General features: G+C 47.7%; 1 protein-coding gene across 1 annotated transcript in view; it reads right to left on the reverse strand.

Moving 5' to 3' along the window:
• Positions 1-1,606: 1,606 nt before the first annotated feature.
• Positions 1,607-24,157, reverse strand: part of csmd3b (CUB and Sushi multiple domains 3b) — a 212,716-nt gene continuing 190,165 nt past the window's right edge. Inside the window, exons 51-72 of the mRNA XM_057020312.1 lie at positions 23,544-23,732; positions 22,451-22,636; positions 22,169-22,363; positions 21,846-22,019; positions 20,200-20,373; positions 15,795-15,968; positions 15,243-15,428; positions 14,992-15,165; positions 12,863-13,045; positions 12,578-12,754; positions 9,422-9,601; positions 9,048-9,221; positions 8,711-8,884; positions 6,347-6,420; positions 5,982-6,093; positions 5,725-5,904; positions 4,856-4,915; positions 4,566-4,724; positions 4,283-4,419; positions 4,107-4,194; positions 3,745-3,880; positions 1,607-3,408 (exon numbers count right to left, since the gene is read on the reverse strand). Coding sequence (XP_056876292.1) covers positions 3,249-3,408; positions 3,745-3,880; positions 4,107-4,194; positions 4,283-4,419; positions 4,566-4,724; positions 4,856-4,915; positions 5,725-5,904; positions 5,982-6,093; positions 6,347-6,420; positions 8,711-8,884; positions 9,048-9,221; positions 9,422-9,601; positions 12,578-12,754; positions 12,863-13,045; positions 14,992-15,165; positions 15,243-15,428; positions 15,795-15,968; positions 20,200-20,373; positions 21,846-22,019; positions 22,169-22,363; positions 22,451-22,636; positions 23,544-23,732 — 3,446 coding nt within the window. The 3' untranslated portion in view covers positions 1,607-3,248. The remainder of the gene's footprint in view (positions 3,409-3,744; positions 3,881-4,106; positions 4,195-4,282; positions 4,420-4,565; positions 4,725-4,855; positions 4,916-5,724; positions 5,905-5,981; positions 6,094-6,346; positions 6,421-8,710; positions 8,885-9,047; positions 9,222-9,421; positions 9,602-12,577; positions 12,755-12,862; positions 13,046-14,991; positions 15,166-15,242; positions 15,429-15,794; positions 15,969-20,199; positions 20,374-21,845; positions 22,020-22,168; positions 22,364-22,450; positions 22,637-23,543; positions 23,733-24,157) is intronic.

Here is a 24,157-nt window from a genome sequence, read left to right on the forward strand (position 1 = left end):
TTAGCCTGTGCACCCTCTGCCCATCTCTTGATGGAATTAGCTGCCATTGTTCTTTATTTTTCTTTATATTTATCTCTGTATCTATTTACAGGTGGGTGCACCCTGACCTCTGGGATGGCTCCAGTTCTGCATCCTTGCTATGACACTTTGCATGCATGATGTATGTGGCCTCTCCTCTTTCCATCTCCTCCATCAAAAGTAGCCCCCCCACACCCAGCTCAAGGTTTATTCCTGTTAGAAGGGAGCTCTTCTCTACCTCCAGAGCTGCATGTTGACCTCTGACCTCACTGACCCACAGAGGTCAGTCCTACAGATTTGAGGGTGAGCAGAGTTGATGGAGCAGCAGGAAGAGTTCATTAGAACCCAAAACACTTTGGTGCAAGTCAACATTTCAAATAATCAGACAGGAAACACATTTCTTTTAATACAAAAGCAATTAGCCTTTTTAATCTTACATTGCATTGAAAATTTACATAATAGATTCATACATTTTACAAATAATCTCATCATAAAAATATATTTCTGTACAAAACACTTTTTATTCTATATTTCTTTTTCTTTTTTTTCTCAAATGGTGAATATTCCCAACGTGCCCCGGCAGGAACAGCTTTAAATCTTTTAGATCACGCGGGCTCTTATTGCAGTCAGTCATTAGGGAAAGCTTGTGGCGAAACAAACCAAAAGTTCAAAAATAAGCAGAACAACAGCTTCAGCTGGAGGGAGGGGGGGTAGGGGTGTGTGTGTGTGTGTGTGGGGGGGGGGGCGTCCTGTGGTTTATGGGTAGGCACTGTGTCAGATCCATACCGAAAACAAAAAAGAACACAACAACGACGGCAACGACGACGACAACAGCAGCAACAATCGATACAGATGGTAATAAGAAACAATCTCCACCAAAAGGATGCGGTGAGGGAGCGCCACCAGATCGACCCGCCCTGAAATCAATGGTGGGGGGAAATCAGCAGGGGGGAAATCAGCGGGGGGGAAATCAGCGGGGGGGAAATCAGCGGGGGGAAGGGGGGGGGTGTAGAGGGAAGGGGGGACAGTCGCTGACTCCGCTCACCCCCGAAATCCAGTGAAAACAACTGGTCGTCATCGTGTGCGAGGGTCAAACGCCACCAGAGTCTACAGGAGCATCACGACACGAATGAACCACGTGTGTGGCGGCGACGGAGCGGCGAGCTGATCCTCCGCAGGTTTCCTTTGAAAAGCTTCGGCAAAGGAGCCCAAACTGTTCCAAATCCCCAAACCACGCTGATCCCGGCTGGCTCCAGGATTCACAAAACCTTCAGAGTTGGAGCTCCGACGAGGGCGAAAGCTGGACAACTGGTTTTATCCCTAGAGGAGGTTCAGGGGGATGTTCCAGATGTTCCAGCGTGGAGGCGCTGCCACGGTGGACGGAACTGGGAGATCCAGAGGGTTCTGGTTCCAAAGCACAGCTGCTGGAGCTCCGACCCTCCGACAGTGAAGATCGTCGACTGTTGCTGGCACCCATGATCGGGGGGTGGGGGAGGACCCGGGGGGGGGGGGGGGGGGGGGGGGGGGGACTTCACACTAGACAGAAAACGAATCCGAATGTACGTGTGACTCAGCAGGTTTTATCATCTTTTGTTTCTCATGTTTCTTTTTATTAAAAAGGCATTTTCCCCCATCAGCCCCTCCCCTTGTGGTAAATATATAGCACAAAAATATAAGTGGCCAATGCTCCTGAATATATATATATATATGTATATATACGCAATAGATGTACAGATCAGAAGATTCTGCAGCAATAACAGAGAGAGGGGATCAGCACTCACAGAGTGCAATATTAGAGCAGAGCTGTGTCCATGATGGGGGGGCACAGCCCTGTTTGTCTTAGCTTTAGCCCAGTGATCGGTGTCCCTGCGTCCCGCCTGCCTCTGTCTGTCCGTCTGTCCGCTGTCTGTGTGTCTGTGTGCAGACGCTGGAGGCCGGCGTGAATCCTCCAGTCAGATGTGCTTTAGTGCCAGAGCGTTCTCCGTTCCTCCAAAGTCTGTTTCTCCGTCGGAACCCTCGGAGTTCATCGGAATTCACGGGATGAGGAACGTTGTTCCTCGCGGCCGTGTTCTGTTCGCTCACATCCATTATGTATAGGAGCGACTGACCTCCTTCGGCGGTGGATTTCAGGTTAGACAAGCTCTGATTGGCTGGCGTTTGGGTTTAAAGATCTCGCTGTGTCTGATCTTTAAACCATCATCACCCCCCCCCCCACACACACACACACACACCAGTTCATTTTGAGGTTGTCTCCATCTTCTGAGCCTCATCTCATCATCCGGAAGGGAGGCAACAGTTTATCCATTTGATGAGTCTGTCTCCTCTCATCTGTTCTCTGGGCTCCTCTCGACGATGCTTTCAGGTTTGCCGTGTTAATCCCAGTTCAGTCGGGATTACAGCCGCCCCTCTTGCCCACGGCCTCGCAGTTTTCAAAGCAACTTTAGCTACCGTCTGCTAGCCTTAGCTTTTTAGATTGCATGTATAAAAAAGGGGGGAAAAAGTCATTTAAAAGCAGTGTCCTCCTGTCCCGCCTGGTCGACTGGGTGCTCTCGCTCCCTGGTGGGATGACTCTCACTGTGAGCTGACACCCAAAGGCCTCACAGTGTCTTTTCTGGGATTTTCTTCGTGTCACAGGCTAGCATCAGTTAGCATCAGTGTTCCATGTCTGGAGAGACAACGTGGTATGCTTGAAACCCGCCCGCTTTAATAGTGCAGTTTGTCTTGTGATGTTTAAGTCGAGCTAAAGCAACAATAATGTGCTTTTGCTATCTCTGTCGCTAATGGTAACAGAGAGTGGGAGGTCCTTGACTTCAGAGCTGAGGGGGGAACTAAGTTTGGCATCAGGGCATGGGTGCCAGGTCTCGGTTTAAACTGGGTTCAGGGACTAAAAAGCAAGATGATTAGTTGGGTGACGGGATCTGATTAGAAATGTCTGTGAGCTTTAGAAAGGGATGCTAGCCGCTAGCTGCTGGCATTCCTGTAAATCTGCCACAGGCGAGAGAGACTGCGTTTGTGTCCTAATGCTTGATTCCCGTGATGAAAATGCCAGGGATTCCACGTGCTCACTTTTCCCACCGCCTGGACTTCTGAACCGGGACCGAGGGTCCTTTTGTAATCGATGGACAAGACCGTGTTGCTGACGCCGAAGCGCTGGGCTTCCCCCGCCTCGCAGAAAGTGTGGTCCCCTTAGATATGTGAGTCATTTCGTTCCGAGTGGAGAGGATCGATTTTCAGACCATGGTGCAGACAGTGTTCAGATTGGGGTCGAATCGAACCGCCTTCCCCTCCACGGCCTTGGCGTTGGTGTTGTACATGGGGTTCTCGAAGGCAGCCTGGCCGTTGTTGTTTTCGTGAACGGAGCAGCCGGTGTACTGAGTTTTTGGTGTGGTTCTATAAAAACAAACCAAACAAATGGGATATTTTTGTTATTTTACAGTGGAGAAAAGTCAGTTTAATCTTTTGTGGTTTCGTGGAGGACTGAGGAGAAGCTAAAGCGCCCATCTCAAACGGCTTCCTCGCCCTCTTCTTTTCATTTAAAGAGCTGCAGAAGGTGTTTTGTTTAATCTATTAACAACGTAAACACCTGCCAAATGTGTTTCATATCCTTCTTCCTTCTGAAAAATCCAATTTAACACATAAGAGAAGTCATCTGTGGCTGAATTTACAGAGACATCGGTTGTGATGGAACAGTGTCGGTTAGCTTCAGCGCCTGTTAGCGGAACGCACCTTTGTTTGTAGAGATAGAAACCGAAGCCGGTGAAGATTAACGCAAAGAAAGGCACCAGGATCGCGATGGCCACAGAACTGCTGTTGGTCCCCAGCTGAGGCGGCGGCGAGTTCTGACTCTCGGACATATTCAGACCTGTGTTGTTAAACAGAACCAGAGAGAGTGTGTGTGTGTGTGTGTGGGATCAGTGCGAGGCTGACTCAGCGTGAGCAATAATCTCACTTCTGCCAGAAAACAGACGCTGGCTGCTGGTGAGCACCTCCCCACACCATCATCACACCATCATCACACCATCATCACACCTCCTCTAAGCCTTCATTATTACCAGGTTATTACTGCAACACTGTGACGAGTGAATTACCGAGTCTCTGCAGTCCGAACTGGCCGTAGTCTTTGCCCTGAATAAAACCCTGAAACACGTAACTGGAGCCGTCGGGTTCTGCCGAGACCTGGACCGCAGAGGAGAGATTGAGAGGACATTTCGGTACCGAACCGACTCTGTAGTCCACATCTATGTGGGCTGAACGTGTCACTCACGAATCCGTCCATGGTCCAGGAGTCTTCTATGATCTTGGCTGGAGTGATGGCTGCATCTTTGAGCTGGGTTCCCTGGTTCACGTAGTTCACCTGGTACATCAGCAGGAGCAGCCGGGCCTCGGACGCTTTATACACCCCTGAGGAAACCACACACACACACACACACACACACACACACGTTAAAAGCTGGAGGAACCAGGCCGGGTGACAGGAAGTGCGGCTGCCAATAGATCCATTCAGCGTGATGTATCCACCGACTGCTGCGGTTGTCCCCCAAACATGCCTGAGAGGAGCAGCTCCATGTTGCCGTTGCTAAGGGAGACGTTGACTCGGCCCGTGGTGGAGTTGAAGCTGGTGATGCTCAGCGTCATGGGCTGCTTCCTCCCCCGGTAATTATAGGAGCCTTTCCATATGTAGTTGGGAGCGAAGACGTCGTCTGGAACTAAAGGGCGGAACGGGACACGTTCAACACCGGGAATGTTCGGAGGACAGTGCAGATAAGAAGAGGGCGGGGCTTAATGCGGCGGTGAGAGACGAGCAGAGAGGAAGCAGAGGGCGACGGGAGGAACTGACCGTTCAGTTTGGGGCTGGGTGTTCCTGTTGCTGGTTTCACAGGTTTCTTCTTCTCTCCAGCTGCAAAAAAACCCCCCAAAACACCTGAATTAACACAAATGTGAGCGTTTCCCACCACATCAGCAGGCGGCCGAGCCCACACGCGCGTCAGAGAGGTGTGAGCGCTGGTCTAAATAAACCTTTTAATGCTTATCTGCAGGCAGTGAAATGCAAATAGAGTTTGTGAGCAATAAATGTGTTGTTTAAATCCTTTTACAAGCGGCCTCCAGACACTTCCTGTTTGACCATTCAGAGCGGCTTCTGCCAGCGTTTCAAGATTCTGCTGCTGTTGCCCCTGAAAAAGCCAATGAATGGAGATGGGGTTTGTCCCAGAATCTCAAAGTGGATCAGACAAAGTGCTTCAATTTTAAAGTCTACTTCAGGGCAAAAGGTTGTCAGCGGCGGCGGAATGACTTCCACTGACTTCAGCTCCAGTCTGCGGCCGCTTCCGCCGCGGTGGGCTGGCATCTTTATCCGTCTGCGACAGTTAGAACCGGTTGAATTGGACAGAAAAATCCGCACAAAACCGTCTGAAAGGACGACGCCAGAGTGGACCCGGGGAGGGCTTTCATTAGGAAGTAAGCTCTGTTGGCAGGGTCGAGCAATGTGCCACCCGGACCCAGGAATCATTGATGCAAGCGGATTATTAATGTCTGGATATCAGGTCCAATAGCGCCACACGTTCAGCCTAACAGGCACATCTACACGTGCACAACAGCATGAGATCCATTTGGTTAGAAAACGGACCTTTGTCCAAGCAGGAGTCCACCAGGACCTCCCCCATGTCCAATCCAAACCCCCCCCCCACGGTGGAAGCGGCAGTTCCGTACCTCTGCAGACCGGCATCTTTCCCGTCCACGTGCCATCGCTCTTGCACACTCTGTGTTCCGAACCCCCCGCCAGGAAGTAGCCGTGCTGACAGCTGTACACCAGGGTGTAGCCGTATCCCAGCAGATCCATCCCCGCCACGTCCACGTGGAGCGGGCTCTCCGGCTGCTTACAGGCGTGCGCTGGTGCGAGGAGAGAGGAGTTTACTGCCTGACACGACGCAGACATGATGGCCTAACCCGACGATGCGCCTCCTTACGTATGCACTCTGGCTGGGTTCCGCTCCACGTCAGATCGGGCTGACACGTTCTAGACGAAGAGCCCTGAATCAGATGACCCGGCTGACACTGGAATGACACCACGCTGCCCACCTGTGGAGAGAGGAGTGGGCATAGAGGAGAGCAGCAGCTTCAGGGATTTCCGGGTGTTTACATGTAGGTTTGTTGCCGGGAGACGGAAGCAGAAATACAACCTCCACAGAGGAAGTAGGCCCGTTGGATTGGACCGAGCCCAAGAGTTGAACGCTTGTATTCTCTAGCTTCTCCTCCGACTTTGCACTCTGCTTTAACCGTTTCTAAAAGGTTTACAAGCCTAATCAATTGTAGTTAGTGATTCTCATCTTACCTTGAATCCGAAGGTCCGGTTCAGGGAGCCGTAGCGAGGGGTTCCGGGGTTATCGCAGCTGGTTTTGGTCGGTTCTGTAACGAAAAGTGTTGGGGCCAATTAAATACTCAATTCAAACATGTATATTAGCAGGATCAGTCAATCCCCTTTCTCAGGGCTCCTTTCCTTTGTTGTCATGGCAACATAGGGCCAAGTACACCAACGAGGCAGCAGGGGGCAGTGGTGCTTCATCAGAAAACGAAGTCTGGAGTTTGTGTGTGTGTGTGTGTGTGTGTGTGTGTGTGTGTTAGGGACATCAGCATGTCAGGCACATCTTGACGCACAGATTCTCTCTTTGCCTCTCCCTCTCTAACTGCCCCTCCTCCCCCTCTCTAACTCTCTCTGCCCTGTCTTTTGCCCCCCTTCTGCGTGTTTGCCCCCCCCTTTTTTACACCATGCCATCACACACTACGTGTGTCAACAACAACCAAAACCATCAAATGAACCCCTCGGCTGCTTTGATTGTTACGTGACCTCTGTGTGTTGGGTGATCTGGAGCGTGCGGGTCACCGCCGCCGCTCATCACCAGCATGTCGAGTATAGCTCTCGTTGGTTAGGATTCATCACCATCCCTCTCCAGTGAGCACCTGCTCACACTCAACCGGGCGAAACGGCGCTCCGAACAGCTCATGGGCTGCCGGATTGATCCGGTGGGACTGTTTGTAATGTACGCTGAGTAACTCCTCTCGTTTTCATCTTAATCCCTGTGCAGCGGCGGCCCGTTTGAAGTTGAACGTTGTTGCTCGGAAACACTAAACACTACTTCCAACTCCTAACCTACACAGCGTGGGGCTCAGTGATGACATCCCTGCAGGGCAACACCCCCCCCCCACCCTCCTCCCGGAAGATCTGTGCTTTTGTCCCAGAGCTTAAGGCATAATTCATATACGCAGCTCTATATATGTAGCGGGTATACGGCTGTAGCCGTTCTCCAGAGATGTGTGTCAGTAGCTGCACTTAAGGAGAAGAAGCGAACTTTGGTTTCAGAGAGAAATAGTCAGAGTATATTAACCAGCACAGCGCTGATAAATGGGTTAACATCAGAAAGCGATCAGCAACGTAATTCCCGAGGAGGATATTGAAGCGATGCCAATACTCCGTGAAAATGGCAGCCAAGTTCCACTTCTCTGAAGGTAATTCTGCCCAAGCGAGCACACTTGAATGAGAGAAGCAAATGAATTTGCACCGTCCAAGTGATTTAATTGGTGAACGCCTTAGCTTTTGCTGTAGGCTAATCAGCAGGCTGACATATCAATTTTAGCTCCCGGTAGAATGTCCAAGAGAATACTGTGGGCACTAGCTAACCTGAGAGGCTGATGACAGCGTTAGAACAGTACGACCAACATCTACAGGGCGACATCGAACATGCGTCCACTTGTGTTTCGTCTCTCGCCTGACGAGCAGCGACGCCCAATCGGCATCAAGAAAAGGAAAGAACCTGCAACTGCTTTTCATTGGAGCGGCTCCTGCTCATACTACTAGCGTCGGCCAGGCGTGCAATTATCAGGAGAGGAAAGATGAAAAGGCGAGATAATTATGCACCTAAGAGGGCTCCATCAGTCATGTGAGTCCTCAGCTCCGTATAGGCTGGTCATTAATTGGCACGATCATTAGGCAGAGAAATATCAAACAGCAGCACTGGGATCCCTGGTGAGTCGCAGGCCAGTCGTGACAAACCGTCAGAAAATAAATAAGCTTACAAGCCCACACAGCAGACATCCAGGGAGGAAAGGAGATGCATGAAATAAAAATCAGCAAAAAAAACATTGATCAAAAGAAAGTATTTCGGTGGGGCACAAACAAGCCTGTAATATCAGCGCTTTGATTTGTTATTGAAGCCTTCTATCACTACTGGAGACACATTTAAAGGTTCTGGCCTGAACATCAGCACGCTTAATTCTTTATTTTGACTTGAGCTTTGACTTTGAAGTAGGTGGAACACCTCTGCCTGAGGATACCGGGCTAAGGTTCTCCTTCAGATGGATGATTATGGACGCCGTGGAGAGGGTAATCAGTTCTTGTAAATCAAAATGAGCTGCGGGGTTCCTGCTGCAGCCTCAATGGGGCTGTTTTTGGGTGACGTTTGAACTTTTTCCATTTGCATGTATGAATTAGGTTTCCAGTCTAACTATTGATCAGTAACAGTAAATGCTGCTTGGTTTGAAAGATTTCTCTGGGAAGCACTCTTTAATAAATGGACGGAATGAAATAAATCACATGAGAAATTCAATTAAAATGCATGAATAATAGTTTCCATTAATTTAATGGCCTCCCTGCTACTTTCTGCCTGTTGGTTTGGACACGCAATCCGAAATGGGAACTCACCAATGCAACGCGGCTGCGTGCCGCTCCAGCTGCCGTCGCTTTCGCAGAGCCTGGTCGCCGTGCCGACCAGGATGAGAGATGGGGTACAGCTGAAGGAGACCTCCGATTGGTAGATGAAGCTTCGTCCCTCCCTGAAACCGCCCTCCGGAGTTCCAGGGTCGCCACAAAACTTGGCTGCAAACACAGACACGCAACAGTCTCATCACGGGGAAGTGATGCTGCATTCAAGGAAAAACGACATTTGTGTTTCTGGACGTGCGTTACTGCGACAACAAGTAGTTAATAAGAGACACCTATCAAGTTTCATACCAACTCACTCTCATCCTTGCGCACTTACGTAAACACTGAGGTAACATGCCGCTCCAGGTGCCGTTGGCCACGCAGGTCAGAACAGCCGGGAAGGAAAGCTCGTATCCCGGCGAGCAGCTGTAGCTCACGCTGCTGCCCCATTCAAAGTCACTGCCTTGCAATGCCCCGTTACTGACGGCAGGAGGGGGCGGGCAGGTCACCGCTGACGAAGAGAAAAGACACGTGAGCAAAGTGGCAGCGGGGACGCGGCGATGCTGCCGCAGAACTCCCGCTGGTGATCCCCAAATTAAACGCACGCCAATCGGCAACAAACGCCCTTAATAGTCCAGCGGTTTTAGCATCTGTGCTAAAGCACGTTAAACCACACAGCTCAGTGTGACTCTCAGTTACTGACCAGCCTACCTGTACACAGGGGCATGTTTCCGCTCCACGTCCCGTTTGGAGTGCACATCCTCACGGGGGAGCCGTCTTCTTCCATTCTGTATCCCGGCTGGCACTGGAAGGTGACATTCTGACCTATGGCGAAGTCTTCCCCATAGCGTAGGCCATTGGCAGGCAAACCCGGATCCCCACAGTTAATCACTAGAGCAACGGGATCAAATAATGAGTCGACAGACATTCTAACAACTTTATACATATTAAAATGACAAGAGGTTGTTATAACACAGGTATTACATATACACCTTACAAACAAGGATCCTCAGGGACGCTGCCATGGGTAGAATAAGGAGGCGCCGTTTAACCAACTTCCTCCCCTATTACCCACTGCGCTAACACTCTTCCTTTATTAAAAATGCCGCCTCAGCCTCCCCACGAAATCCTCCGTCTCCGCCGTGGCGTCAACGGCGATATCCTGCGTTCCGCCTGCTTTTCAATCAGCCCATTAACCATTTTCTCAGAAGCGAGGGCTCCGTTCAGCGGCTCTGGGGTCAAATTCTAAAGACTCTAATTGATTGATGTCGTCTCTTTTCCCGGCAGCAGAGCCTTAGAACGGCGCCTCCTAATGAACGCTTTCATGAACAAGCAAACGGGAGAAGAAGAAAAGCACGGAGCGGTTGGTGTCACCTTCGTCGACTAGGGCCGAGCTGGAGACTGAGCGTGTCGGAGAAGATCGTATCAGTGATCTGTCCCTGTGTAAACAAATTTAGATTTATCTTATTCCTGATAGATCAGAGGTCTCTCAGCCAGGCTTGATTTTTCCGGGATGAGACTAAAACGGGTTGAGGTCGTCCTGGGACTCTGTTAGGGAACATCATAATTCCCCTGACTATGCCTTTAATACCCTGTCCTTCATAGCCTAATAGGCAGTTTTAATGCTTTTAAACCCACCTCAGAGCCTGTTGTGCATGCTAATAGGGCTGTGTGATCTACTGTAAAAGTGATCTCTTTGAGTTCTGGGAGCCTTTTTTTGGGACTTCTCTGAATGAAATGGGCTTCAAATCATTGCAGTTTTTCCTTTTCCACTTTCCTTAAAAAGTGTAACAGCCTTCAGGAATGCAGAAAGCTGTTATTGATGTTTGGATTCTACACAAAGGTAAACTTTTTACGTTAACAATAAAGCCGATAGGAGCGCGTTTTCCATGGAACAAAAGCAGCAGGGTCCCTGGCTTATTATCTCCAGCTAACAGTGGAACAAAGCGGAGGGATGAAAACTCTATTGTGCAAAAGAAGAACGATGGAAAAGAGGAGATAAGGAAAAGCAGGAATGAAAGAATGTTATTCTGTTTCTGTATGAACGCGCCTGGCCTTCACTGTCTTCTAAAAAACAACTAGACAGCGTCTGAGTGCACGGAGCGGCCATACTGGAAGGATCCTTCTTCCAGGATCCTTTAATCTGTGGTTTACAGCTTTTGTTTAACTATGTTATTTTCATCTCCAAGTTTACTTTTTGCCTGTTCTTTTCCTGGTTTTGTGTGCTCTGATTAATTCCCCCAAATCCTCCACCTGTGTTTGTCTCCGCCCACTTCCTGTCCTACAGAAGGAACCTTCGCTTCATTTGTACCAGATCATCATGTTTCCTAGACGATGTTTCACTGTTTCCAATGTTCTGAGAGTTGTGCCTGGACTGATCACCAGTCAATAAACCATTGATTAATCCTTTTCCCTGTCCGGATCTGCTTTGGGAATCTGCACTCTGGTTTGATTAAGTCACCTCAGCTCTTTAAAAGCTCCCCATTTCTCACCATGGCCCTGCCCGACCAGCATCGGCTTTTAAACTCTTGTTTCTCAGCACACTTTAATCTGCTGTGGACCTGTAACGGAGCATTAATAAGCACCTTCCAGCAGCCCAGCTGTCATTTCCTGCACAAGATGGGACTCGTAGGGGTCCCCACACAGACAGCAGCACACCTAAGAGTAAGCCATGAGCCCATTTCCACATGAAACACTGAAGCTTTGGGCTCTACATCAATGCACTTCCCTCTTACCAGCTCTAGTCTGATGAGGCAGCAGTTGCAGTCCTGGGAAAGTGGCGGGCCAATCGACATGCACTTAGAGCCACAGTTGCTTCCTTCTCATCATCTACTGTAACTGTTCGACCTGCTTTGACTTCTCTCATCTCTTACCCTCTCTAACTCGCTGTGACACGGAGAATAAATGAAACCTCTCTCATAAGCGCTCATTCCCATTAGTGGGCGAGAGCGGCCTTTAACCCTTGAACCTGTTCTCCACATAAAGCCAAAGACCTCAGCAATAAATAAAGGAAACAGGTGCATGATCACTGGTGTGAGCCGAAAGCCACACGAATGCCTCCTAACCTACACGTGCAATCACACATCTGCTTCGTGCACATTAAGCCAGAACTGGCAGACAAAATCAATCTCAGGAACAAGAGGATCCACAGAGCTGATGAGAACAGATTTGCTGCTGAGGTGTTATTAGCCTCAGGGGGGTAGTGGGGGCTCATCTCTGTAAAGCGGGGGTTCTGTTCCAAAGATATGTTGTCATCAATATTTAGTAAACGAACTCATGTGGAGGTGGAGACGCTGCTCCCAGCGCCGCTGACGTCTCAGACTGATGGTTGTGGGGCAACGGTGCCGGTGTGGCCACTGCTGGGGAAATCACAGTGAACGTGACACCATTTCATCTTAATCAATGACAGGCGGGGCAGAATCCTGCAGCCTCCCTGGAGAAATTAGCAATCAGCCGTCGAAATCAACAACAGGAATATCTGATGGCCGGTATATTTACAATCATGGAGGTAGTCCGGCACCTGAGGTGTCTGTTCCTTAAAAAGCTGTATTTTTCTCCATCAGAGTACAAATTACAGATTTGTGCCATCCTACTTTTTCACACTCTCCTCTGGGGCTAACGAGGGCTGCGTCACAGTAGAGTGGTCCTTGAGCAAGACACGCTGCAGTCCGCAAATAAAGAATGATCGTTTCTGAGGGACAACCACGCCATTTGTGGGTTTTCCATGAGGAATATGAACACGGAATCACATCGAGAGAGCACAGGTGGCCGTGATGGCTGTTTCTTTCTTTTGCTTTGATGATTTCTGGCGTAACGCAACAATGACGCCGTGCACAGACGCCCGGCCACATGGTGGCAGTAACTTACTGGTACAGTTGGGCTGTGCTCCCGACCAGGTGCCATTGGCCAGACACTGCCTGGTGGTGGCGCCATTGAGGAGGTAGCCATCCATGCAGGAGTAAACAACTGAGTGAGAAAATGTGGTTCCATCCAAACGGAATACTCTTCCATTACTTGGAGTGCCGGGGTTGCCACACTGGACCGCTGGGACGAAGGGAATAAAATGATTTCACTCTCAGTTCACAGCGTTCGAAGAGATGATGAGTCTAAAACCGTGGGATTTCCATGAGCTGAGTAAAAGCGTGTTCCTACGTTTACAGAAGGGCTGCGTTCCAGACCAGGTTCCATTGGGGAAGCACATCCTTTCGGAGGAGCCAATCAGATCAAAGCCCTCTGAGCAGCTGAAATAAACCTTGGAACGGATCTTGAAATCTGTCTGTTCCCTGGAACCATGGGAGGGGATGCCGGGATCGCCGCAGGACCCAGCAGTGTCACCTGCAGCGAGGAGAGGAAGAAGACAGAGACTGCTGACTTCAAAACAGAAATACTTAACACATGGGTAGAAGTGTGTGTGTGTGTGTGGGGGGGGTGTTTGTGCAAGCACTGCAATAGTCGGGAGGGAGAGTTTGATCACTCTGCCCTTCAAAAACAACTTGATCAGCAAATTCTCCAAGACAGACACATCTGCATACACAAAGTAGAATTTAGGCTAAAAGTGTCAACAAAATGAACATTTTTCTTGTTTCAGTTGACATAAATTCATTTGCATTATGGCTCTTAAAGAGTACCACACCAATCAGTTTCCTTCCTGGGTTGCAGAGTGTTTCTGCTGAGGAGAGTGTGTCCTCAAGACTACAGTGATGTCTACACTGCTCATGTACTCCCAAACGCAGGGCTCCAAACATGTAGCCTCAAGGATACGCAGTCCCAAAAGGGGGAGTAACCAATCTTCCCAATGTCACTGGTGCATAGATCACATGTGTGTATGTGCAGGCTTGTGGGACGGGGCGCTGTGAAAGCTAATCTCTGCCGTTTCCCTCAGGTAACGTTGGAATGACCATTAAACGCAAACACACGGAAATCTATTTGATTTAAAGATTTTTTGGCTTTGCCCCACTGCTTGAATAAATTCGAGGGTTCCTGAGCTGAGGCTGCAGGTTTATGCAAGTTCTGAAAAAAAAGGGAGAGAAGGAGAAAGACAACAATACCATTACATCATCACAGATCCAACCCAACTGTTGGTTAGTTAGCTTTAGCATTAGAACTTCCAGGCATTCTAGTGCATTCTAGGGCATTATAGTGGGCAACATTACCAAGGGCAACATTACCTATGGATGCTATACAGTAGCTGATCAGGGCTAATCTGTTCCATTCAGTTCTGTTATTGATGTCAGCATTTATGGTTTGTTCTCAGGTCAAAGTTTTAGAATTGAACTGTAATTCCAGCTGATTTTGAATGTTCTGGTTGATGAAGCCTTTATTAATGATGATGCGCATAGCAACCACTTCATCTCCTTGGATACATCTGATATATGTCTCCCTTGAAGTAAATGGAAGAAATTAAAACAGTGCAGAATTATGGACCTGGGACACAATTGCCACAAGCTAAACTCTCATCTCCACAGGAAGGAACCTTCACTCGCAGCTTTAGAAACGAGCACCTCTAAACCAGGAAATGTATGTAATTAAGGCTGAGTTCTTTGACAGCCTACTTTAAACTAAAGTTTCACTCAAGTTGTTTCATTAGCAGCTGCTGACAGCCTCTCAGGTAAGGTAGCTATAATCAAGCCTCCAGGCAGTCAAATCAGACCCTCATAACTCGGATAATTAGGTTTTAATGTGCGATAGAATGTATGGAGAGCTCTTCCAGAGGTCATCAAGCAAAAATAAACCACTCTTTCATGACTAACTTGCAGCTCTAGTCATCTCAATGTGACGTCTTTAGAAAAACCCCCCACTGGAGCACCGGGAGGAAAACCCTGCTGCGACTCACAGCTGGAAGTCTCAGTCAGAAGGTTTTGTAATAAAAAACGCAAAACAATACGCTATCACTTCTTCTATCTACTCACGTCTAATCATCAAATCTTTTCTCCGCCTCTGGGACTAAACAACCTTGAGATTCATCATAAGACAAACCTTTCAAACATTCCTGAGGTGAGGCATGAAACTGAAATAAAAAGAATAATACACCTTACCAAGGGTCCGGGCCTGTGTTGTGCTGCTAGGAGACGCTTTAGCTCCACAGCACTTCCTGATATCCTTTTTTGCACCAAACCTATCTTGTCTGTCCATCACTGTTGTCCCAAAAGGCTTCAGAAAAACTGTCTGTAAGCTGCCAGAAGTGCTCCACATCCAGCCACATCTCCCATCCATCCCATACATCGCTCCATTGCTTTAGCAGTTATGAAGGACTGTATATTCAATTAAGGTTATAGGTTTACCAGAGCAAAAGGGCATGGGGGCACTCCACATCCCGCTGAGCTGACACGTCCTGGATGATTCGCCTTTCAGCTGTCTTCCACCCAGACAGGAGTATCGAACAGTTGAACCAAAGGTAAACTTATCTCCACTCAGCACACCATTAGGGGGAGAGCCGGGGTGACCACAGTCCACCACTTCAGACAAACAAACAAAAACAAGATGCATTTTCGAAGCCTTTGCAAGCACAAGATGATTGTGAGATGAGACCAACCGATACACTCCGGTAGGGGTTTGTCCCACTGCCCCGTAGGCTGACAGGTCAGCACAGGTGATCCAAACAGGTAGTATCCTGGGTTACAGTCATAGAAAACCACAGTGCCGAAGGTGAAGTTGCCATGTTCGATTTTGCTCTGGCGGATGGAGTTGGCGGGGATTCCTGGATCGGAGCAGTTGACCACTACATACAGAGAGACACACAAGGCGACAGATACACAGAGAAGTAGACAAAGCATGTGTTATTAGGCAAGAACCAGGGAGGGTCACTTCCCCCCCCCCCTTCTGAAGTGTTTCAATCAGTAATATAAATGCAAATGAGTTTATGCGTCCGAGGTCAGCCCTGAGCTTTAGGAATGTGGACTAACCTACATAAATTTAGATTACATTTAAGATCATTTCTAAATGAAAGATGATTTAGACTAAACTTTCAGGCAGAACCGGACTGAAAACAACAAGGGATGAAAAAAGTCGTCTCTACGGGGACAAGCTGTAGTTAAGGATTGACATAAGTAAAGTTAGGGGTGATACACTTAACTTTTTTCCCCACCTTTACACGTTGGAGGCGGGTGGCTCCACTGGCGGTTGGCCTGGCACTGAGCATGTGTGGGCCCCTCCATTTCATAGCCCTGATTGCAAACGAAGCTGACCACGTCGTTCAGGTTGAAGCCGTTGCCCACCGTGCGGCCATAGATGGGACTTCCTGGATGGCCGCAGCTGATCGCTGGAGGCAAGAAGGCAAAAGAGAGTCAGAAATGAGTAAGCAATCACCAGCGTTGGGGAAAAAAGAGCTGTGTTGAACGGGGTCGTAAAAAGAAAATCAGTTTAGCGCATAAATATGAAGTAAAAGTTGGGATTCAAATGGACATGAACAGGCCGTGTGCGTGGATCTTCTCTCACCACTCACACTCCTCCCGGGGAAAACGAGTCTGACCCTTGTGCGTCTGGATGAGACGAAGAAGGTCAGCGCGGAAATGAAAATAAGCTGAGCGACACTTTGAGGCTCTTGACAAATGAGTTCACTCGTTGTTGATTGAGGCCACCAGACTGAGATAAAACCCTCAGCGTGTCGGTTAAAATGCGACTCTACAGCTGAAATCTGGGTCCGACAGCTTTTATTAAAGATCTGAAACGTGTGTGTGTGTGTGTGTGTGTGTGTGTTTGTGTTTTGTGGGGTGACGATGCATCAGTCATCAAATGAACTGCTGCATTCATGAGCAACACATGCCGACAGTGAGAATTATGCACTTAACACCAAACACACCGAGAGAGTGAGGCGGTGACTGTGCAACATTGGATGAGCGTCGGTGCATCCCATAATGACTTCCACACACTTACTGATACAATGAGCAAAACCCTCTGGTATTTAAACTGAGAATAAAGCGTCTTTCCTTTGAATACATAGGAGTACGTGGACTAGCTGTGGCAGCGTGGACCAATGGGAGAGAAGGACATGAAAAGCAGGACAGGGCTCTCAAAAAGACAGCTGAAGGACTCCCAGGTTGTGAGTAACTCTATGCAGCCTTTTGTGCATCTTTTACTAAGGAGAAGCTTCCATCCATCTACTCTGGTCTACCATGGACCACGATGGTCCATCCTGGTCCACCATGGACCACGATGGTCCATCCTGGTCCACCATGGACCACGATGGTCCATCCTGGTCCACCATGGACCACGATGGTCCATCCTGGTCCACCATGGACCACAATGGTCCATCCTGATCCACTCTCCCCATAGATGGCAGCCACTCTTACATTTCTACAGCAAAATACAGCAAATTGAAATACTTGGACTAAACTCTAAAGAGTTGAACCAGAATCAATCTACATCAAGGCAGCTTCAAGGGAAGAAAATGGAAAAACTGAAAATAGAGCTGAGTAGAAGAAGTAGTCAGGTGAGGGGAGCAGAAAGAAGATAATCAACCAGAAAAGATGAGGGAGAAAAGGAGGAAGACAAGGTCTTTTTATAAACATACAAATTATCTAACACAGCATGTCCTACACACACACTCACACACACAGAGGCTCATCAACATGCTGCATCTGTACTTCTAAGCATGAGCTTCTCATTTCCATAATTACAGTATAATTTGGCTGTAAAATGATTTCCTCCAATAATGCTTGCATGAATAACCCCAATAAAAACAGCACAGACACACACACCACATACCCTGATCAACAAACTGCACAGACACACAGTTGGCAACACAAATTCTATCTGATATTAAGCTGCGATACTGAACCTTTTCTTTTTGTTTCAAGGGTCAGTCAAAAATCATTTCACAGAGGAAATGAACTTCCCTCTCTTCCCTCCTCTGGTACTGTGATAACACCGTGTCATCACCTCTGTTTTCCACACGTGCTGCTGTTTCAGAGCGCAAATGGTACCTCTCCTTTAGGACCCGCGTCTGTATAGTTGGCCACAGACCCCATTTGTCATCTCCACTTTAAGTGTGCCTGGTTACAGCTGAACAACATGAAACCATTCAGGGTGCTCGCTTCAAGTGTCCGAATCTAAGTGCTTCCCACTAGCCTGGAAACGGGGCGGCGTTTATCCTCAGGAGCATTTATTCATCCCTTCCTGGGCTCAGTGACAGTTTATATTTAAACTGGAACATACGGCACGTCAGGTCCTCTCAAAGTGAAACTTTAAAGCTGATGCCAGATAACAGGAAGCAACTAAAAACAACACAGTCAGGTACATCCAAGTCCACTTTCGCTTCATTAGTAAACATCTAAACTGTTGAAGGTGGCTTCATATTGTAGAATCACACTAGTCTGACTAAAGATTTTGTCAGTGTTAGTCAGACTAAGACTTTGTCTGACTAAACCTGGACTTTAAATGTGCATGTTCCGGGTGGACTGAAACAAGACAATATGGTTTGAATAGTAGGAGCGTTGCATCAGATCCTGACCTGGAAGTCAAACAGCAGGAATAAAAGTGAAACAGAAGAAGCCCGCTGAACTGGAGTTTGACTTTGGTTATTTCAGCTGCTAATTGCCTGGCTTGCTATTGACGTTGTGATCTATGAGGTCGTAGGTCAACTGGAAATATCCAATAAAACTGACCGGCTGTAACCCAACATTTCTCTAATTACAGTCACACTGTAGGAGGATGGGTTTTTTTCCCCAATTGTGAATCAACAGGGCAAATTCTTTTGGAAGTGAACACTGTAACAGCTGAACTTTCATGTAATGCAGACTAAAAGGACACGAAACATTGAGTTTTCTCTGAGGGCCACACCTACGATGTGGGAGATGACGCCCACCTGGCAGACCACCTGACGCATCATCCGCAGCGTTTGGCCTGCCTTTAATCCACATCGCCACAAATTTCTGGGCAGGAAACGACGGCACGTCTGGCCATTAACAGCGATGAAGATGTTTGCTCTGTCCATGGCAGAAAACACTGCAGGTATCGCCTCCTTGGACTCTTTATGTTCTCCAAACTCTTCCAGAAGCTGAAGCCTGTCCGAGACCTGCGCAGCAAGACTTTTTTGAATGGAGACGAGTTTGTCCTCCCCAAACACCATGAGCTCATCTCGTCTGATGGCCAGCTGCAGGGGTTCGCTGCAGCGCAGGCAGTAATTATCCCATTGTTGTCTGGCCTGGCTCCGCGTTGTCATCGGCCGCGAGCGTAATAAGCCGGCAGCGCAGCGTGTCCGTGGGGACGCCAAGACTCGAGGGTCTCCAGCAAAGTGTCACGTACGGCAGAATGCGTGCGCGATTGCAGGTCCACAAGTTGGAAAAAAGCTGCCGCTCTCCATCAAAGGGAAGGTAGACCCTAAATCAGCCCCGTTCAGCTGTCGCAGTTCAATTATGGGGGGCTGCATTTTGAAAGCCAGCCCACGTCTCCTCTGCCCGTCCGGCACGCCGCGGCCTTCGTCTCTCCTCATTTTTCTTCCTCCACAGAGCTACACTGACTTTGTTGGCCATTTTGTTGCATTTCATTCCTTTTACCAAGGCGGGGGTCTGTGTTAAACCTCTTACTTGGCAGCAAGCTGTGCATCTGATTGACCTGTTGGTTGAAAGTTCACCACTCTCGGCCCTCTTGCCACTGAGCAAATTGCGCCAGCTCGATGCAGCCACCAACCACATGCTGTGAGACGCTCGGGCCAACGTTCTTTCATCAGGGGAGTTCATCCTCTGTTCACTTTTGTTGTGTTGGTGTTGGCTTTGATTTTTTTATTTTTCGGTTCAGAAGGGCACTATGCTCGTTTCACAGTGTTTAGCTAGCTACGCTAATTTCTGTGTATGTAATATGATGTATACAATATATTGTGATGCCCTTGTGGGCTGGGGTGCAAGGACTTGTGGGTGTCCTTTCCATGCTTTGAATATGTGAAGGTATTTGTAAATAAGACTATGTATAAAATAGTTTCAATATTGCAATAATTCATTTGTTTATTCTGAGGCTAATTTGTGTTATGCTTCATAAAGGTGACTAACTGACACTGGGAGTGAACTGGTCGGTACCGGGAGAGACCTACTCTCTCTTTTGTTGATTGCAACCTCGATGAAGCACTAGCAGGATTCAGTAAAAGTGTCTAGCGTAAACCGTCACGCAGAACCTGAAAGTCTAGATGCAGATCGAGGTGTTTCCGACACAGGCCCGCTGCAGCTCCTGCACGGCCTTCCTTTAAGCTCATTTGTATGCTTCCAAAGGAATTTGATATAGTAATAATTCTCCGGTACCAGAGGCTGTTAAAACAACCAAAACATAAATTCAATTGTTGAGCGCTGGAGCTACAAATGGTTCTTTTGGGAAGAGCACGTACACATTATCATCCAGTAATGACCATTTAGAGGATTTGAGGAATTTCAAATCTGCAGTGACCAGTTCATGAATAACAACCCTTTTATTATTCCAAACAAGACAGAGCAGCATTTAACGTGCTAAGGTCAGTGTAACGTCGAAAGTTTAGAGGTAAATGAATGTAGGTGCATTTCTCTTACGTGTACAGACAGGCAGCTGTCCGGACCACTGGTTGTCTTGGAGACAGATTCGAACTGATGAGCCGATTAGACGGAAGCCGGGCAGACACTGGTACACAACCGTGTCGCGGTATCCGAAGTTCTCTCCGATCACCTGACCGTTGACAATGCCCTCAGGGATTCCACAGTGGCCGGCTGAAAGTCACAGACACAAACGACCATGATAATGGCGTCGCTGCTCTAGGCTGGTCCACATTCATCCCAGGCCAGCAACACTCCCACGCCGAAGGCCAGACGGAGGCGGCACAAACAAACGCAGTCGCATTCGCAGATTAGAAAACACAATTCCCTTTTTTCATGATAAATGAACCATAAGACTATTTTTTTCAAAGCTACTATCAGGGATATTATCAAAAGCAAAAAAAAATAAATATTTTAATCAGATCAGGAGTTCAAATCTTGTGGGTTTGAAGGTATCCTTGACTTGGTAGCTAGACTGTTGCCTCTCGCACACATTAATACTTACAAGAGTTTCAGTTTGAAAACTCTTCTATTCTGGATGTAAGAGTGTGAACAAGACAGGAGGGGACAGGAGACAAATAATGCATCATCCAAACCCATCATGAGAGCTGACAGGAAATCATTTTTCTCACTTGGATGCAGTTTTAGCAATGTTTAATTGGTTTATTTCTGTTGCGCTGAACATATTAGAGGAAAACAGTATTTTCTGCTCTCAAATAGCTCTGCGGATATCAATCTAATCATCTTTAGATAAAGTCAGCAGTATCTACCAGAATATAAATGTATGGAATTTTACAATCAGCTGGGGAAATGAAATATGAAATGAAAATAAAATCCAGCAAAACCGATGCAACTTTATATTCTCTCTGAGAAATCCAACAATAGCTGCGTTTTTAGAGATTTCTGGGCACTTTATTGGACCGAGACAACAGCCAGAGATGGAAAACATGAAGATGTCATGCAGCTGACAATAGCCTCGTGCATGTTTCTGGTTAAAAATTATCCTTGTTTTGGCTTGTTTGCAAACAAAAAATTGATACACCACAATTGCTTTTATTGGCCAGGTGAACTTGCGATTACACATTTCAAAATAGCTTAATTAAAAGCTGTGTAGATTTTAATTGAGTGAAACATGGATGGAAAGGATGGAAAAACTAAAGGTACTGAATCAAAATTCTGTTTATAGCGCCTTTTTTTTAGCCGGATTTATTTATTTCCTTGACAGAATGATGCTTCCTCGTGAGCGTAGGTTAAGTTTGACTGAACTTTCCCTTCAGAAATTGCATCTCATCTCCCCATTCCAGCCTGTGAAGTATTCTGGGAAGTGTGGAGGATTTATGGAAAAGTGACAACTCTGTGTCACTGAATCTATTACCTCCGACGGGCACAACGGCAGAAAAACGTGGCTGCATTTTTCCAGTTAATATGAGAAGATACAATATACAAGAGGCTGAGGAGGGGATCTTGTTCCTGAGGAGGAGGCAGCTGTGAAGCCAGATGAGGGTTATTGGGAACAAACAATGGCCGCCCTCATTAGTGCAGATTAGAAACTGACATTCATGGATGTAATAATGGAGAACCTGTGTTAATTTGAGTCAAGCACGTTCAGCGTTAGCCAGCGTACAAAGCTGCTCCTGTGTGATTACCTAAACATCTCGTTTCGGTTCCACTCCAGAGCCCCGATGACAGGCATTCTCTGACGTGGGACCCCACCAGCATGAAGCCGGGGTCACAGGTGAAGATGGCGGTGGCGCCAAATGACATCTGGGTGCCAATCTTCTTCCCGTTGGGAGGAGACGGCAGCTCACCGCAGGATATAACTGAAACACACGGTTAGACGCCACTGAAAGGCAGCAGGTTCACGTCAGGACCGACACAGCTGATTCTTTAAATCAACAGATCCAACCCTCCTTGTTTTCTCTTAATATTGGTCACATTTCAGCGGCCATTGCGCGATATCGCGACTCACTCTGGCAGCGCGGCCTCTCATTTTTCCAGCTCCACGTGCCATTGGGTAAGCACTGGATGTGGGCGGGGCCTAGTCGGAAGTAGCCTGGATCGCAGGTGAAGACAATGCGGGTTCGGTATTCGTAATGGGAACCGTTAACAATTCTCCAGCGGCCGTGCTCCAAAGAGAAGGAGCCAATGCTCGGGCACACCACCACTGGAGAAGGGGAGAAGAAGAAGTATTAATGAAATTTGAATCAGTGCAGCTTTATTAACAACAAAAGCCAACGTTTATGCGGCCAACCTGAGCATCGCGGGATCTTGTTGTGGTTACTCCAGGTGCCATCAGGCTGACAGATGGCTGAGGTCAGCTCCTTACTGGACAGTTTGTACCCGTCATTGCAGAAGTAGGAAACTCTCGTTCCAACAGAGTAGTCAGACGTGAGGACGCCGCCGTTTGTAGGTGCCTTGGGTGCACCGCAGGAAACAGCTAAAAGACGACAGACAGCGTTCAAGACGACAGCGAGCGCAGAGGATCAGATGCACGCTGCTAACTGTCAACTGGGAACATCTGAGACGTTTCCAGGGATTCAAAAGTTGCCACTACGCTTTGCATAGTTGTAAACAAACGACCATATTTGCATTAATGAAGCTCAAAGCCATAAAATATATGATCAATAGATGCTTGATCTTTGAGTTCATTGGCTTCTAACTAAAGACATCCATTACTTGGATCTTACTGCAGTCCACAGTTTTAAATAGGCTGGTTTGTAGAGCGCCGTAGCGTTTAATTACACACTGTTGATAGGCCGCTATCCATCCTTCATTTGACTTTCTCTCAATAGCATCTACAAGCCGTGTCTCTTTATGTTAATTTAATGTGTGGGATTAGACGGCAGCAGGTAAAACAAAAGCAATTACATTTCTGTGGACCTCTTTGTTGTGAAACTGCACCCTTGAAAAAAGACACTAGTTTACTTGGCTGATTTCAATCGCAGGCAACACCTCATCGCCTTTTCAACCCAGCTGTCAGTGCTAATAACATTACAGTAGCTGCGGGGCAAGTTCAAGCTTAACCGATTGTTAAATTACTTCACCTGACCCAAATTGTCTTTACAAGCTATTAGGCTAATTCACAATCAACTGTTATCAAAGCCTTGGATTTGTTGTTAGCTAAGAGCACTTCAGCAATCAGTTTCTGACTTTTCTACTCTGGCAGTGACACTAACATCCGTTTAACAGCTGAAAACTACAGAAAAGCTCCTCTAAAACATCATAACGTTGAGGAAATGGCACAGTTTAGCTTTAAGTGTGCAGCCTATCAGTCAATGCAGCTCCAAAACCCTTACTTTGCTTGCTATTTCCAGTGAATTTCCTCCAAATACAAGCAAACCAACCTTGACAAGCGGGGATGGGAGAGTCCCACGCGTGGTAGCCCAGCGGCGTACGGCGGCAGACTGCTGTGGTGTTGCCGATGAGACGGTAACCACGGTCGCAAGCCCAGCGCACCACGCTGTTAATGTGACCACCACTCTGAGAAGAGATGGAGCCGTGGAGCGGAGAGTCCGGGGTGGAGCAGTACAGAGCTGTCACAGAGCAAACATGATCATTTAAGCAACGTTTAACAAAGTAGCATCTAATTGTAACTAACGGGCCAAAATACACATTTATGTATCATAATTAATGGCAAAAACATCATTACACCTGTTCGGAAGGTCTCAGCGATGAGTTTTAGCCAATTAGGCTGCCTGATAAATGCCTAATTAAAATAAATTGTCCACAAAGCTTTTGGATCGAACAATCGTTGGACATCAGACGTTACAGACGCTGCCCACAAAGTCCTCTATGGCTTAATGGGACTTTATGAAATGGACGTATCAGTGGATTAATCCTTTTCTCCAGACAGCTGTACACGCAACGACAGGCTATCCTGTCGCAACCGCCGGCAACCTGGCAAAGCGTCCGATATCATCTGTGTTTATTCACAGCTGAATGATGGGCTGTCTGTCTC

This window comes from Takifugu flavidus, chromosome 21 (assembly GCF_003711565.1).
Source record: "Takifugu flavidus isolate HTHZ2018 chromosome 21, ASM371156v2, whole genome shotgun sequence".
Lineage (NCBI taxonomy): Eukaryota > Metazoa > Chordata > Actinopteri > Tetraodontiformes > Tetraodontidae > Takifugu > Takifugu flavidus.